Source organism: Condylura cristata, unplaced genomic scaffold (genome assembly GCF_000260355.1).
Source record: "Condylura cristata isolate star-nosed mole 26May11 unplaced genomic scaffold, ConCri1.0 scaffold00008, whole genome shotgun sequence".
Taxonomy (NCBI): domain Eukaryota; kingdom Metazoa; phylum Chordata; class Mammalia; order Eulipotyphla; family Talpidae; genus Condylura; species Condylura cristata.
The window spans coordinates 8,256,507-8,273,566 of NW_004567109.1; the positions used below are offsets into that span (position 1 = coordinate 8,256,507).

The window sequence follows — 17,060 nt, forward strand, 5'->3', positions numbered from 1 at the left end:
GCTGACCTTTTCCAGTTCAGAAACTCAGCAAAGGGGAGAGGGAAAGAGCAGGGAACAAAAGAAGGGGGAGGCTCTGGCTCAAATCTGTGGGAAGGACCATCTTGCCCCTTGCACCCCTTTTCCTTCCTGGGTGCGGGAGGGACCCTCATGCTGTCCCAACAGGTCTGCACCCGTCCTGGAGCCTTGTAGCGGCTTCATGAGTTCATGTGACAAGTGGCTGATGAGGCGAAAGAGCCGCTCCCTTCACCCCCACCCCACCCAGGAACCCCAGATGAGGAGGGAACCGAGAACAGGGTGGCCCTGTCAGAGTCCCTCTGAGCGTGGGCGAGTCCTCTGCCCGCAGGAACGGATGCGCTGTCCTTCCTCTGGGAGGGCTTGTGGGGAGGTGACTGGGGGGCACGCCCAAATCTGGTTGGGAAGTGGTCAGGCCCATGGGGAAGATTAGAAATCATGCAAATTTCCCCATGTGGTCACAGCTCATCGGTTTTTCCATGTTCAGCTCTGTTCTGCTGCCTGAGAGGGGGAGGAAAGGGGGTTCCCCGGGAGCGCTGGCCAGTAGGCTCTTGACTCCCCAACTGGCTGCACCCTGTAGTATAAGCCTGACTTTTTTTTAAACGTTTGTAGTATTTCTGTTTAATATTTTACTTTTCACTATAGAAATTCCACACATGCGGAGAAGAAAAAAGGAATAGTTTGGTGGACCTCTTATGCCCCATCATTTGGATTTGATGACTCTTAACATTTACTGTATTCACTTCATCTATTTTTTATGAATATATTTTAAAAGGAACTAGCAGGGTGACATTTCATCCCATGCTTCCCTAAAACGCTGTGAGGAGATTCCCTAAACTGCTAAAAATGGACCTCCCCTATGACTCAGCAATTGCACTCCTGGGGATCTACCCCAAAACATTTGTTCAAAAGAGCATCTGCACCCCTATGCTTATGGCAGCAGTATTCATAGTAGGGAAGTGATGGAAACAGTCCAGATGCCCCAAGATAGATGACTGGATCAAGATGTGGTCTGTACACACTATGGAATATTACTCAGTGATGTTTTTCCATTTTCTAATGTAGGTTTCTGACTTCCGCTTTGATCGCCCACTTCCAGGATGGCTCATCTGGACGAGCAGCTCCCGGCCAGGTCTCCGTCAAGAGCAGGCCGACTCCCCACGTCGAGACACCGCCGTTTGAGAGAGCAGGGTCATTTTAGATAGCTGGGCTTTGACTTCTTTTTCTCTTCCAGCGCTTTCTGTCAGTGCTTATGTTTGAACTCATCATCAAAGAGACAGTCCACCAGACGCTCGACACCCATCCTTGACCCTGAGAAGGCAGGGCCCAGGCCTGTGCTGTCTGTCTCTGCTCTCTACACGCCTCATGGTGTGGCCTCAGGTGTGCTGTGTAATTGCCAGGCCGTGTAGGTCATAAACCTGTATTTTGGCTTCAAGGTTGCCGGGGGTGTTTGCTGAAGGGCCTCTTGCTCTCCAACTGCTACCAGCGTTCATAATGCACCTGCTGTGTGCTGCCTGCGGTATCCAACAGAAAAGGCCACGGCGGTCACAGGGAGCCACAGATCTCTCTGCCAGCAGGAGCTAGGCCATATGGTTTAACAAGACAACGAGGCTATAAAGGTCTTAATGGACTATTAAGGTGAGCGAGGGTCTGCAAGGCAAGTTGAGCTGAGTGATCACAGGCGGTTGCTGCTGCTCGGGGAGAGGCTCTAGTCTAAAGGCACAAAAGATTCTTGCAGGTGAGGAGGGTGGGAGACCTTGGCTGCAGACACTAGGCAGGTGGGCTGTGCCGGGGCCACTAGGGTACAACCGGAAACCCACAGGCACCAGTGAAAAAGACTACAGAGGCCTGTGGTGTCTGGTCCTCACCTCACTCCCCACTCTCGACCCCCTGACCTGAGGAGGGTGGCACTCTGTTGCTAAGAAGTCACTGGCAAATATCAGTGTCCTGAATCCCTGGGGCCAGCACCTCCTCAGAGCCACGACAAGGTCACCAGTTCTTTGAGCAACTCAGAAGCCCACGGAAGCTTCCTGGCCATGGAGCAGCACTATACAAGCCAGTGGGCCAGGCTGAGGCTCCGGACCTGAGGGACTTGCTGGAGAGACCCAGGTGCGGTAGCTGTGCAGGCAAACCTTACCCCGAGCCGTCTCGGCGGCAGCGGCCTGCAAAGGGGGCTTACAGGGATGTCACCTGGCATCTTCTGGTGGCAGGACCTGAGTGCAAGGCAATAGGAGAAAGCCAAGAGGTGGAGGCTGAGGGTGAAAAACTTCTGGGGTGAAATTCGAATCCTTAAAGACTTCATGCCGCAGGAAGGGGGGGGCGGATAACTGGGTTCTGTCTGTTTGGAATGAGCTCTGAATTGGGACTCACAGCTGCCAGAATCATTGGCATCACCTAGCAGCTGTCTCTAGAGCTGACATCCGTATCTTTTACAAGATGCGCAGAGGCTACCAGCCTCCTCTGATACACAGGTCCGGAGTGCCCCCGACGCTCCCCAGAGTGGACACAATGAAGAAACATACTTCCGACGCGTCTCCACCAAAGGCGACGGAGGGGTTATTGGGGCCTCTGAGGAGTGGGGGAACGGGAGACAGAGACCCCTGAAGCCGCTGCTGTTCCCGCCGGGCCTCCTCTTCTCACACTCAGGTCACCTGCGCCGTGCGCCTCCTCCCGTCGAGTGTTTCTCCTTGGGCTGGGCCACGACACAGGAAGATGAGTCCACCTCCCGCGATGCACAACTGGCCTGGCTCCCCAGGCCTCCCATGCCTGGGACCAAGGGGCCCAGCCCCGAAGAGGCCTCACCTGAGCCTGAGTGCCAAGACTTGCTCTCTAGGGGAGCACCCCGAGTTAGAGGCGGTGCTTCTAAACCAGTTGGAAGCACCCAAGAGGTGCTGAAGCTCTGAATGAGTTAATCAGGCTTTTTACGCCACTAGCTCTGTGGCTACCACCTGCGCAGAGAAGGTGCTGGGGGGCCTGGGCCCGGGGCACGCACACCTGGAGTGTGGAGCGCGCACGTGTAAGTGTGCACACCTGTGCCTGGAGGCGGGCTGCGCGGGCCAGCAAGAGGGTGAGCAGGGTGACTACAGAAGAGGGGCGCCCATGAGTTGTGTGAGAACGCCAGAGAGAGGCATAGAGTCTTGGGGGCCTCCCTGGTGGTGCAGGGGTTAAAGCGCAGCACTATGAAGCTACCTGCAGCCACCGGAGCAGGGGTTCGATCCCCGGCCAGGGAGTGACCCACAGGGTGCGGCAGACCTCGCCTGTCCTGCCCGCTGCTCCCCCCAGCAGTGTGCTCTATCAACCCACCTGTTCTGCTCCCTGCTCTGTCTCTGGTGAATCCTCTCAACACGCGCACTTCTGGCCTGTACCCCAGTTCTTATATGCATAAGATTATTAATCTTTCAGAAAAGATTTGTGGGGACTGGGAGACTCTGGCCTGTCTCCTTCCCGCCCCCCGGCCCAGCCTGCGCCTGCCTCCTTGCAGCCTGGTGTGCCTGTGTGTCTGCGTCCCAGAGAGCCTGGAAACCTGAAAAAATTCCCCGAGGGCTCCGGGGCTCGCAATCCATCTGCCGAATCAACAGTGAACCTGCCCTGTGCATGCTGGCCCTGTGCATATTCTTTCTCTCCCCTTGGAGACATGAATCTTACCCAGTCTCTGAAATGCAAACACTCCAAGAAGTGACTAAAACTCTGCCCACAACTTTCTGTGACCTGATTCCTGCCTAAATGTTAGAACAGAAGCTATGGGGTTTCGTGCGTCTGCCAGTGTTTTTATTTTTGTCTGTGGATATATATCATGAATATATGACATCCTGTCTCTGGTTGGCATTGCTTACATAATTTGTAAACAGTTTTAATTGGCTTAAAGACAATAAGTGCTTCTAAATTTGCACATATAGAAACCAGCACATTCTCCCCACTGGTGATCAAGGATAATCTTCAGTAAACAAGAGCTCGTTTTAGTTTGTTAGTTGGGTGTATTTAAAACTACCAGCACGAGGGCCCTTCCTGGTGGCGCAACGGGCTAAAGCACAGTACTGCAAAGCTGCCCACCTCAGTAACATAAGTGTGATCCCTGGCCAGGGCGCTGACCCACAGGGCGCTGACCCACAGGGCGCAGCAGACCTGTCCTGCTCCCCTCAGCAGTGTATTTCAGTCATTCTGCCTGTTCTGCTCCCCACTCTGTCTCTGGTGAATCCTCTCACCCACCACACCTCTGGCCTGTGCCCCAGTTCTATAAGCATAAATAAATCTTTTTTTTTTAAAGGATGATTAATGCTGACATTTAGAACATATTTAAATAAATAAAAAAAAGATTTGCCTACTTTTAGCTTCATATGACTTAGGAACCAAAGAGGCTTATTAAACTATGTCACATATTTCTAAAAATGTATGCTTTTAGGAATTGTGAAGCATATTCATGAATTTGCCCATGACCGATCATTTGCAATTGTTGACTTCCTTATTTTCACTAGAAATTAGAGTTGTTTAAGGGTTAAAAATCTCATATAGGCAATTAAAGCTAGCAGAAATAATAAGAGGAACAACTCTATATAAGGAAAGTGGAATATATTTTTGGCTACGAACAACTAGGAGGACTGGAGATATATTTCTGTTGGGGAGAATAAAGCAAGGCTGATTATTTCAGAATGGAAGAGACACAATTGGAAATGTTGGTGAGACTGCAGGTTTTGCTGGAATGTTCCTTTTGAGAATGTACAAAAACTCAGATATGACCAGACCGCTTTTAGGAATTAAGGTTGCCTTTGTGGGACCAGTGAAGTTGCTGTGAGACTAACCTGGTATCTCGCTCACACAGTTCCCGGCAGGGCTTCACCCCTGCGTCGGAACACGACGTTCTGATGGGCTCAGAAGTCTCAGAATAGACTAGAGACCTCAAGAGCAGGGGAATTTCCCCAAGTCTGTAAGAATTTCAGGGAAATCCTGAGGGTAAGTCTTGGCGTGGTTGGTTCTAGAGCCTCAAGAGTGATAAGAGACCCATCCGAGATCCCTTACAAAAAGTTCCATGAACAAACTTTGAAGTAGCCTATGAGGTCACTCATAGTTCCTGCTGCTCTTATACAATAACCCACCAACTCTGTCAAAACCAGATCTAATAGGCAAACACTTGGTCTTACTGTGGTTTTCTTTGATAGAAATTTGGGCGATTGTAGAGAGAAAATTCTGCTTTAGTTGTACACCACTGTGTATTTAAATTCTTAGTACTTTGAGTTGTTTTTGAGGGTTTGTTTTCTACCTGCCAACTGGACTAGTTCCTGCATCTTTCTAGTTTTTTCCTAGTACTAGACTAAATCTCTCCCAACTAAAAAGGCCATTGAGTACTGATTTTTTCCCCCCAAAATCATCCAAGTTAAAAAGTTGGAAACTGAAATCACCACATTTGTTCACATGTGGATAGTCTCCTTGAGTGTGGCTGTGTTGACCCCTCCCCACACCCCAGGACACATACAAACTGCAAACCGGAACAATCCATGAGATCCTGCTCCCTGTTCTTACACCACCTGGCAAGCCGGTCAGTATGACCTCGGCACACCCGAGGGGCAGCCTCCAGAACCCAGAAACTGTCCTGACAGCCTGCCCCAGGCCCTGCCCTGCCTTTTTTTTTTTTTTTTAAGGATTTCTTTATTATGCCTATAAGAATGGGGGTACAGGCCAAAAGTACGGGGGTGAGACACAGACACAGACAGAGTGCTGGGTCTACTGAAACCCACTGCTGAGGGGAGCAGTGGGGAGACAGAAGAGGTCTGCTGTGCCATGTGGGTCACTCCTTGGCTGGGGATTGAACTCTGCTGCCATGGCTGCCCATAGCTTCACAGTGCTGCATTTAAACCCTGCGCCACCAGGGAGGGCCCCCTTTTCTTTCACTTGCACCATATAGACATAACACTGGGAGACGGGACCCTGCGAGACCGGACACTGGGAGCGAACTGCACAACTACCTCGTGGATACCACCTTTGGCCCGACCTAATTTAAAACTAAGAGATACCTTTGACAAGAAATGGAGCACTCTTCCAACTCAAGACAGGTTCAAACCGACTTGCTTCAAATGGCCCCACATGTAAAAATACCTGACAGTACCCCTACGTTCCTTGAACGGGCACCCAGGGCCAGCTCCCGCCACCGTGACCCTGCTTTCACGGGGGGACCCATTCAGGCCTGGGACGATGGCGACAGGCCTGCTCACAATGTGGTATACCGTGGCTGCAGTGGCCACATTTCGGTGCCTGTGTCCTCGCCAGATCCACCCCCCTGCCCCTGACATTCAGTGTATCAGCTGTGCTGGCCAGATGGTAGAAAGCCTGACCGCTGGCTTGTTTCCTCTTTCTCCTTTCCCATAGGCCGTCCCCTTCACAGTGACATCCAAGTCACACGTGGCCATCATGAGTAAACACAGAGGGGCCTCGGCCCCTCCCCCACACAGCGGCCTTTGTTTTACAGGTGCTGCTTGGTTTATTCTGCTGGCCATGTGGACACTTGCCCACTCCCCTCCTCTTCTCTTCCTACACTGTAAACTCCCATTACTGTGTTTTAAATTCATCAATAAAAGTGACACATGTATGTGCACATATATATATGTCTATAGTTGCATAAATATATAAACTATATATAGTTGCATAAATAAAGAAATCTAACTATATATATAGTTGCAGACGTGAGTCTGTACATCTAAAATCTGTGGTGCTGTTCGGCCCTCCCTGGTGGCACAAAAGGTTAAAGCGCAGCACTGTGAAGCTGTCCACAGTCACTGCAGCACGAGTTTGACCCCCAGCCAGGGAGTGACCCACAGGGCGCAGCAGACCTCTCCTGACCCGCCCGCTGCTCCCCTCAGCAGTGTATTCAGTAGATCCGCCTGTTCTGCTCCCCACTCTGCCTCTGGTGAATCCTCTCACCCCCTGCACCTCTGGCCTGTACCCAGTTCTTATAGGCATCAATAATAAATCTTAAAAACAAAAACCTATAGTGTTGTCAACGAGTGTTGTCTCAAACAAAAAGGGAGACTTGTTAACCTAGACACCTCCCCTCAACGTAGGAAAAACTGACCCAAGCCCAGGCTCACTCACGCCTGCTCGCTTGCTCCCTCTTTAACCTCACTATGCAGCCTCAGTTCTCGGAAGTAACAAAACTTGATCCCCCCAGAGCTTCCTTATGGTTATAGCTGTAGCATATCCTGCTATCACAGAGAACGCAGGGGCCGATCCAGTGGCTAATTTGGTTATTGACAGAGTGAGACTGATGCAAGGCAGACACACCCTAAATGTACACTCCAGCCGCTCTCAGCTTCCACAGCAGCAGCTATTTAAGGGGCGCTGGGCTGAGACCAAACAAGGCAATCATTCGGAGGTGCCGCTCCCGCATTCTCTGACAGGTAAATGCCCAGAACTGGGGCTGTGAACTGCCCAGAACTGCTGACGGTCCTGCTGACGGTTGACTGTGAGAGTGTGTGTGTGCTTGACACAGCAGCTTGCGCATGGTTTGGTCTGTGTAAGAGGGTGCTTGTGCACGAGTGTGCTGGGGGTGTGCATGTGGGGTGCGGATGCAGACACCCCCACTGGGTGATTAAGAGTGCATCTACATAGAAAAAAAATGAACAGCTATATACCAGAGACATTTTAGCAGGGTGGAGTGGGGAATGGGATCAAAAATTGTGGGGGAGGGAGGAAGTGCACTGGATTATGGTGGTGGCACACGGGTGAGTTGGTGATGGGAAGCCCAAGGGGATTACAACTGAGATGGGAAAAGGCACCAAATGATGTGAAAATAAACTATTATAAAATAAAAAAGTGCATCCACATATACATATGTGTATCATGTATGTGCTAGTGTATGTGTTCGCATGTAGAGGGTGGAAGTCATTGCAAATGGGGGTGTTGTTTTGATTCTGAAAAAATTATTAGGGATTAGAATTTGTAGACGGACTTCTAAAACCACCGATCCAGTGTGGCACAAGGGATACATGTCTGATGGGGGACACATAGGCGTGTGCTGTGTAGGGGTGTGTTTGCAAAGCTTTCTGGAAGTTTCCAAAGAAAGGATGTTGCTTTAACTTTGAGGCCATGGAAGGCATCCCCCAAAACAGAATCCACTGTGGGGACAGGTGTGTCTAATGGGGGACACATACCTGTCCCCCCCAGGGAGGCCCCACTTTGTCAGGATCACCTGGCCACAGTCTTCCAGGAAAGCTCAGTCCCAGGAGCCTGGGGTTCCCTGGTGGATCATGTGGGAGTCTGGGGGTGGGAGCCAGTCCGTGTGTGTGTGTGTGTGTATGTGTGTGGGTGTGGGTGTTTGTTCCCCAGAGCTGGGAGCCTCAAGGATCCTGCGCGTGCACACCCCGTGCCTCTGTGTGGTCATCAGCCTGCACAGACTGGCGGGGGCCTCTCGGGGCCCTGAAGTCTCCTCCAGGCCGGGCAGCGTGAACACAGAGCAGGCGGCAGCAGCGGCCCCCAGAGAGGCCCTGGCCAACCTGCCCACATCTCCCCACACAGAACCCGGCATGAGGGCCCTCCTGCTGCTGGCGATGGTCATGGCCTTTGGTGAGAGCTGGTCTCTGGGCGAGGGGAACAGCCAGGAAGAGCCCCACCCTTGCTTCAAGTTGCAGCAGGCTTCCCTCAGGGCAGAGAGAGAAAGCCCATGGGTGGGGCCGGAGCTAGGCAGAGGGAGCCCACGAGGGAGGGAGGACGGGAGGCCACGAGGGAGGACGGGAGGCCACGAGGGAGGACGGGAGGCCACGAGGGAGGGAGGACAGGAGGCCACGAGGGAGGACGGGTCCCTGCTGCATCACCTGGCAATCTCCTTCCAGGCCTGCAACAAGCCGACGGGGCTTTATGGAATTTCTGGAAAATGATTACGAAGGTGACAGGAAAGGAAGGAGCATCCAGTTATGGCTTCTACGGCTGCCACTGTGGTGTGGGTGGCAAAGGCACACCCAAGGATGCCACGGATTGGTGAGGCCACCCCACTCCAGCCTTCCCCGGCCTCTGTGGCCTGGGCAGGGCAGGAGCCCAGGCGTGCGGTGGTGCCATCAGCCCAGACCCCGGCAGTGCTGGCAGAGAAGCAACCAGCATGTTACAGGACGCACTAGCGTGTGCCAAAGCCATGCGGTCACTGCCAGGGCTAAGGGCATAAACCCAGGGGTCACCAGGGTCCCTGATACTGTAGGCCCGAGCCCCAATACTGCATTCTCGCCACAGGTGCTGCGTTGCGCATGACTGTTGCTATGACCGGCTGGTAAGACAGGGGTGTTCCACCAAATTTCTGAACTACAAAGCTGATTACCGCGGGTCCACCGTCACCTGTGGTAAGCAGAGTCCTCCAGCTCCGACTGTTAGTGGTGTCCTTGTGCCTGGCACAGTGCTGGGCACAGATGCAGATTCAGGGGATACAGATTTCAGCGGCCTTATTAGCCCACGGTTGAGTGGGAATTGAGGAAAATGAAAACACAGTGTGGTAACACACCAATGTGAAATAAGCACAAGAGCGTGTTCTTCACACAGCTGAGGGTCAGTGAACGCTCCTGAGGAGTGACACACCAGAGTCCTAGAGACACGCAGTTATCAGGGAGAAGGGGACAAAGTGGGGTCCAAGGGCCCAGAAAATGGTTCAACGCTGCTTGCCAGGGGCCAATCACTGCAGAGGAGAGAGGGCGGCATGGCGGCCTCCACCAATCACAACCGGGTCCAGCCTCGGGGGCGGGGCCTTTGCCCAGGACACTTCTGCCATGGCTGAGGGCGAAGCTTAACAGAGACTCCACATGGCTGCTCTGTGACCCCATGGGGCAGGGGCCAGCTTCCCCGGGCATCCGGGAGTCTGTCGCCAGCAGTCACAGCTCTCTGGAGCCTAGATGCTTGTCTCGCCATGGAAGCCTCTGGGGGTGGAGTTGGAGGTGGGGGGCTGTGGCTCCCTCCTCCGCCCCCCAGAATGCCCCCAGAGGCCTCAGAATATTCACAAGCCCTCACCTGGTGTTTCTTTTGCTGTGATTTCAGCGAGACAGGACAAGTGCAAGAAACAAGTGTGTGAATGTGATAAAGCAGCTGCCCTCTGCTTTGCGAGACACAAGAAAAGCTATAATAAAAAGTACCAGTACTACAACAACAAGTCCTGCCGCGGAAAGACCCCCAAGTGCTGAGCGCCCCACGCCGTGCCCCACGCCCATGCTGAGCTTCTGTCCTAGCGTCCTCCCCATCCCCTGTGCTCTGACTGCAGGAGCCAGGGGGCTCCGCGCGCGCCCTGGGAATAAAGCATTTCTTCAGAAACTCCGTGTGTGTGCACGCGCGTGCCCGACCCACCCCATGCCCTGTAGTGTGAGGACAAGCTGGCACAGGGCAGGAGGCTGAGCGCGCACACATGCAGACTGCAGTCAGACTCGGGTCCAACCCCTGCACCCCCACCCTGAGCTCCCTTCCTGACCCTAGGGGCCAGCTGCGGGGCCAGCTGCCCGGCCCGCAGGAGAAGTGGAAGCGGTAAGGAACGCAAGGCCCTGGCCAGCTGGTCTGTCCCTGTCAGGCTGTGACAAGGGACCCCTGGGACCCCTCTGCTCCCCTGGCCAAGCCGCTCTGCTGGGCCTGGGGGGAGACCAGCAATGCCAGTCTGGGGCAGGGGCGCTGGAGCCTCTGTCTTCTGGGCGGTACATTCTTGTCCTGTGTTGCCAGCTTGGGGCAGCTGTGCAATATAGTACTGGCCACCAGCTGGCCTCTGGGGTACCCCCCCCACACCCAGACTGGTTCCTGGACAGGCAGCCGGTGCCCAACCCACAGGGCGCCCTGCGAGTTCCTGCTGGGCCACAGCCATCTTGGGCTTCCTGTTTCCTGGGGGTCCTGCATTTATTTTGCACAGGGACCCACAAAATTTGCAGTTGGTCCTGCCCTCACCTGGATGTCAGGCCCTTCTGTCACTGGTTCCCACGGGGATAGTCCTGCCTGAACCAGCTCCAGCCCCACCTGGCATGAGGTCTGTGGTGGGAAGTGCCCTGAATTCAGGAGGCAATTTTTAACTTTTTTCTTATGTTTAAAATTAATTTACATACCTATTTACATTATTGTTCATTTTAAAGCAATGTTTACTTTCCCCTTCACGCACTTCAGCTGCTGGTTATCACCACAGTCCCCCACATTGCTCCCTCCCCCCTTCCAACCCATCTCCCTTTAGGCTTCCTCTGGTTTATAAAGGTCTTTTGTTTTCGTTTTGTTTTATATTGCAGTAACAATACACTTTTACCCCTATGTCTCATTTGGTTCTCTTGTATCACTCCTATAGGTGAAACCATTTGGTGTTTTTTCTTTTTCCTTCTGAATTATTTCACTGAGCACTTGAGAGCTCACAAGAATTAACAACAACAAAACAAACAACCCAGTCAAGAAGTGGGCAGAACCTAAAAGACACTTGTAGAAAGAGGAATTGCAAATGGCCAAAGATATGAAAAAATGTTCAACAACCCTTATAACCAGGGAAATGGAAATCAAATCCACAATGAGATACCTCCTCACACCACTGAGAATGGCACATACCAAAAAAACTAACAACAAATGTTGGCGAGGGTGCGGTGAAAAAGGAACTCTCCTGCATTGCTGGTGGGAAATCAAACTGGTACAACCGCTATGGAAAGCTGTATGGAAATTCCTCAGACAACTAAAAGTGAAGCTACTATATAACCCAGCAATTCCACTCCTAGAGATCTACCCAAAGGACACAAAAACATTAATTCAAGAGGATACAGGCAGCCCTGCTTTTATTGCAGTACTATTTACAATATATAAACCTGGGAACAACCCAAGCGCCCCAAAATGGATGAATGGATCAAGAAGACGTGGTAGACAATGGAATACACAATGGAATACTACTCAGCAATCAAAAAGACAAACTCATGCCACTTGCAGCAACATGAATGGAGCTAGAAGGTATCAGGGGGCATTTTAAAGGGGATGCCATTCATTTGTTATTACTTTTTGCAGTGCATGAGTAGAGATTCTGGTATAAACTGGCAAGATCCCGAGTGGGAACAAAAGCTTGGGGGTCTTCAGGGAAGGAACAGAGTTGGATGAAGTATGTGGTTTACAAAAATGCTCATCTGCGTTGTCAAGCTGAAGCCACTCTTCTCGCTCCATGATTGGTTGCCGATTGTGTCTGCAGGCAAAATGTCCTCACACAGGTCTTCAGGGCACAATGATCTCAAACAATTTGCTTTCTGTTTCTCAAAAACCCGCGCTTGGGACCCTTCTGAAAGTTGTCCTAGGAAAAGCTCAAGAATCAAGGTCAGCAAGGCAGTTTCTCTGGGTTGGCTACTCTGGCTCCTCTTTAAAACGACTCCACCTACGCCGGCCTTTCCATGGGGTCGGTGGGAGTGAATTTGAGCGCTGGCACAGGGGGCTCCGCCTTTCTGATAGGAGGGCCCTTTTCTGATTTGGCACAAAGATGGTTCATCCAATGGCGGTAGCTCTGACCCTGTTCATATCAAGAGAAAGCCAGTTAAAAGGGTGCTGTTAGAACAGATAAACATCCAGCTGTGTGAGGACCTGCTTTACCGGGACTATGGCAAGGGGCTGTTTGATGCTCCTGAAGGACTCTGGTGGAAGCAAAGCCTGCAGAAGGACATTGGCAAATGCATGTGTATGTATGTACATGTGTATGTATGTATGTATACACACATACATGCACACATTTATGTATATATATACACATATTTTTTAAAAATGTGTTTTTTTGTTTTTCCAAAGATTTATTTATGCATACAGAACCTAGTACAGGCAGGGGTGGTGAGAAGACTCACCAGAAACAGTGGGGAGCCGAACAGGCAGGTCTATTGAAATACATTGCTGAGGGCAGCGGGCAGGTCAGGAGAGGTCTGCCGCGCCATGTGGGTCAGCTCCTTGGACAGGGATCAAACTGGGGCTGAAGCGGCTGCAGCCAGCTTCATAGTGCTGCGCTTTAACCCATTGCGCCACCAGGGAGGGCCCCACAAATGCATACATTTTTTGAGTGAGCAGCCCTATGCCTGGAAATTTACCCTATAAACACACACACATACTCACATACACACACATCCATGGTGATTCTTGATTTTTTCAAATTGCCCCACTGTTCTGAACTGCCAGGACTAGAGCTGATGCTTGCTGTTGGCTGGCACCCCCAGCAGGTGTCTTTGGGCATAGCAGTGCAGGCAGGAAGGTACAGCCGGGAGCCTCAGCCGTCGGGGGTGGGGCGCGCAGGGAGTGGGCAGGTAGAGGAGCATAAGATGCAAGGTGAAGGCTGGAGGGACTTGGCACGCAGCTGCCTCCTGTACCGCTCACGGGCAGCAGTTAGCACGAGCCACTGCTGCGCTGGAGCCTGGGCAGCTCAGCTCCGCTGTGGACGGAGAGGCCAGCGGAGACGCAGGGAGAAGGTGGGAATCTCCCCCCGGCCTCCTCCGTCCTGGCCCAGCTAGGCATCGTCTGTCCAGGTCATAATCAGCCCCCTCCCACGTCCAGGCCATTGCTCAGCTCCCCAACAAATCAGCCCAGGTGTATTGATGGTTCTCCAAATCCAAGCTTCTCTCCTTCCAGATCCACTGTGTCTAGCAAGAGCTGAAGGTAAAAGGGGAAAGACACAGCACAATCTCAGGTGTAAGGTGAGAACACACAGAGGCGCTAAATATTTCAAGGCACCAATCATGTACCTAAATAAACCGTGAAAGATAAATCAGAGGAGCAGCAGGAGGAGAAGGAGACAAGCAAGTAAAATAAAAACTGGTGTCTTGCACCTGTCAGCGGTAGCAGCCAAGGAAGATAAGGTCCAGCAGTTGGTCAATTGGAATGTGGTTTTTCTTTGACTTGGCAACCCCACTTCTGGACACAATTTTCTCTGAAAATGCATTTGTACACACACACACGGGTGATCAGCGGGTAAGTGTCAGTGGGAAGTCAAGCCCAGAGCTGTCCTGACCCAAAGCCGTCTCCCTACTGCCCAGGATGCTACAGAGCTCGGCTGGGCTGTCAGCCTGAGTCCTGCGGGACCAGGTCCTAGGTACCATCAGGCCCGAACGAAGCACCTACTTAATTACTGACATCTCTGAGGGAGTGAAACAGCCACCATACAGCTGCTTTCACTGCCTGCGAGTTTTAACCAACTCCATCATCACCTCCCTCCCATGACCACTTCAGGCTTCCTCACCCTCAGACTCATCTTGTTCATGTGACAGCTGTCACTTCATTCCCTAGGGTGAGCCAGGGTCGGCGACCTACGCAGGTCTTGGAAGTGCCAGGGACATTTGGCAAAACCTTCCAGAATCAGACACCCAGCTCTTGGTCTGGAAGGGAGGCAGCGCTGAGGGAGACATACCCTTGGCTGTCAGTCCCCACCCCAGGGCAGGGCCTGGCGACCTGGGTCTCAGATGGCCCTCCTGCTTATCCAGCTTGAGAAACTCTGAGGATGGACTCCTGGAAAATACAATCATCTCCAAGAAGAGGCTCTCCCAGGAAAGGCTGAATCTTTAGAAAAGCACCCCCTTTTTCTAGTCACACTGATCCCCTGGGCTTGTCATTGCCCAGGAAAGCCACGAGGCTTTTATCGGTCTCTGACGACCTTGGACCTCAAACCCAGACCCTCTGAGCATCCACGTTTATTCCAGACTTAACCCAGGAGACCTTTCCTATGGAAGCTATGGAAGAATTCCAGTCCCACAGGGACCCTCAAACCTGCTGCTTTGTGAGGCTTGGGGGAGACCAAGAGCCAGGTGGCTACTGAGGGACTTTCCCTCTTTTCAGCTGGGTGGTGGCTGGGAGTAAATGCCATGCAAATGAGCGTGATGGAGAAAGGGGCTGGAGGCCAGGACAGTAAGTGAACACGGTGGCCAGATGCAAGGGCAGGGTTTCAGCAACCTGCTCCTGGCGCCAACTTCATGGCGGTTCCCAGGGCCAGCAGCTGGAAAGCACGTCCTCATTCCCTTCCCTGAGTAATCCTAAGATGTGGGTAGCACCGTCATTCCCACTTTGCATTCATTCACTCCATAAGGCATTTATTGAACAATTTCAACAATCTAGACCCAGAACCAGGCACCAAGGACCCAACAAAAGCCAAACAGACAAGACTCTCCACCCCCCCCCCCCTGTTTTGCAAGCCGTGGAGGAGACAGAAGCAGCCCATGAGCAAACCAGAAGGGAAAAAGACAGCAATGAGTGATACATGGAAGGTAAACAGGGCAGCAGGAGGGGGTCCCAGGGTCTGTGTCTAGGTGGGGTCCAGGGGAGGGGAGGCAGGACAGAAGGCATCTGAAGTGAGATCGAAGCAGGAAGTTTCCCAGGTCTGCTTGGGTTCTGCTACTTTTCCAGTCGGCAGCTCGCTGCAGTGTGCTTCTGGCCACAACAGTAGCTGGCTGCCTTGACCCCCTTCCCGAACATAAAAAATGTTTATGCTTTGATGGATGGGATGACAAGTTTCCTCATACAACCCGTATCAAACCTCACCATTGCTGTAATTTGGGGCTCAGCCTTTTGGGACTGAGCCCACTGGTGTGACAAGTAAATCTGTCTCCCCACCTCTCTGAGTGCTGTCTGATTGCTCTGGGAAGTTGCCAAACAAGATCACACGTGATATGAAGAACCTATCCCACTGGGTCAAGAAAGCCCACCCAGGTAGGGGACAGCAGCAGAAGGACTTGAGGCAGAACTGAGTGTGGCATAGTCAAGGACAGAAGAAAGAAAATGGGGGTGCAGAACAGAACCCAGAGAAATCAAAAGAAGGTGCTTTTAGCAAGCAGGAGTGTGTAGGGCATGAAATCTAGGATGCTGAGCTCACCTGCGAGTGAAATCCCTCATCAGGCAGGAAGCACGAGGAAGATGATGGAGGAGGAGGCATGAAAAGAACATGAAAGCCCTATGTCTTTGGAATAAAGTATGGGAAGAGATACAAGGCTAGCTGTGGCTTTTGGAAATCACAAGACGAAGAAGGTGGAGGAGGAGGAAGAAGAGGAAGAGAAGCCGTAGGAGAAACAGCCACTGAATGTGTCTCTGGTTGAACCATAGCTGAAAGGTTCTAGTCTTTTCCTTCAACTAATCAATAGATTTAATTAATTGTTTATAAATGTTTGAGTCAAGAGTCCGATTTTCTGATACTTGCTATTAAAAGCATTGTAAATACTGTGTACTTTCTTATATTTAATATTTTTTCAACTTTCCTGGTAAAATAATTACTATCAACTCCACTGTATAGATGAAAAAACAGAGGCTGAAAAAGGTCAAGTGATTAATACAAAGTCTTCCTAGGTCAATAATGGCAGTGGGGATGTCAACTCAGGGCCCCGGAACCCGAGCAGCTGACTCCTAAGCAGGGTCAACTCTGTGAGACCTTGACAGTGGCTCTTACACTAAGCCTGAATCTCGGAACTTTTCCACATCCCAGTCAGTCATGTGGAAGAACAGGAGGCAGCGTCGGGGAGTCACCACAGCCGGACGGAGAGGGGGCACCATTCCCGGGTGTCTGTCCTTCTCATTTTAAAGTTTGTTTAACATATATAAAGTAGAAAAGTCATGAATTTCCCTGGACCTGATTCATTTCAATGTTTATCAACATTCTGCTGTCTGTTATCATATCTACTCTACTCCCTTTACACCTCTACGCTGCTGTCATCACCACCACTATCACCACCATCATTACCACCATCACCACCACCACCATCATCACCACCACCATCCATCATCACCACCATCCATCATCACCACCACCATCATCACCACCTTCACCACCATCATCACCATCATCATCACCACCATCACCATCATCATCACCATCACCACTATCATCACCACCACCACCATCATCACCACCATCACCACTATCATCACCATCATCACCACCACCATCACCACTATCATCACCATCATCACCACCACCATCACCATCATCACCACCATCATCACCACCACCACCACCATCACCACCACCATCACTATCATCATCACCACCATCATCACCACCATCACCATCACCACCATCATCACCACCACCACCACCACCATCATCACCATCACCACCATCATCACCCAACACCACCATCATCACCACC

General features: G+C 51.7%; 1 protein-coding gene across 1 annotated transcript; it reads left to right on the forward strand.

Moving 5' to 3' along the window:
• The first annotated feature begins 7,382 nt into the window (after window positions 1-7,382).
• LOC101623403 (phospholipase A2, membrane associated-like) lies at window positions 7,383-10,253 on the forward strand. The gene is made up of 5 exons (XM_004678564.2): window positions 7,383-7,397; window positions 8,515-8,562; window positions 8,829-8,973; window positions 9,220-9,326; window positions 10,012-10,253. The coding sequence occupies exons 2-5, from the start codon at window positions 8,523-8,525 to the stop codon at window positions 10,152-10,154; spliced, it is 435 nt and encodes a 144-aa protein (XP_004678621.1). The 5' UTR covers window positions 7,383-7,397; window positions 8,515-8,522; the 3' UTR covers window positions 10,155-10,253.
• The last annotated feature ends 6,807 nt before the right edge of the window (window positions 10,254-17,060 follow it).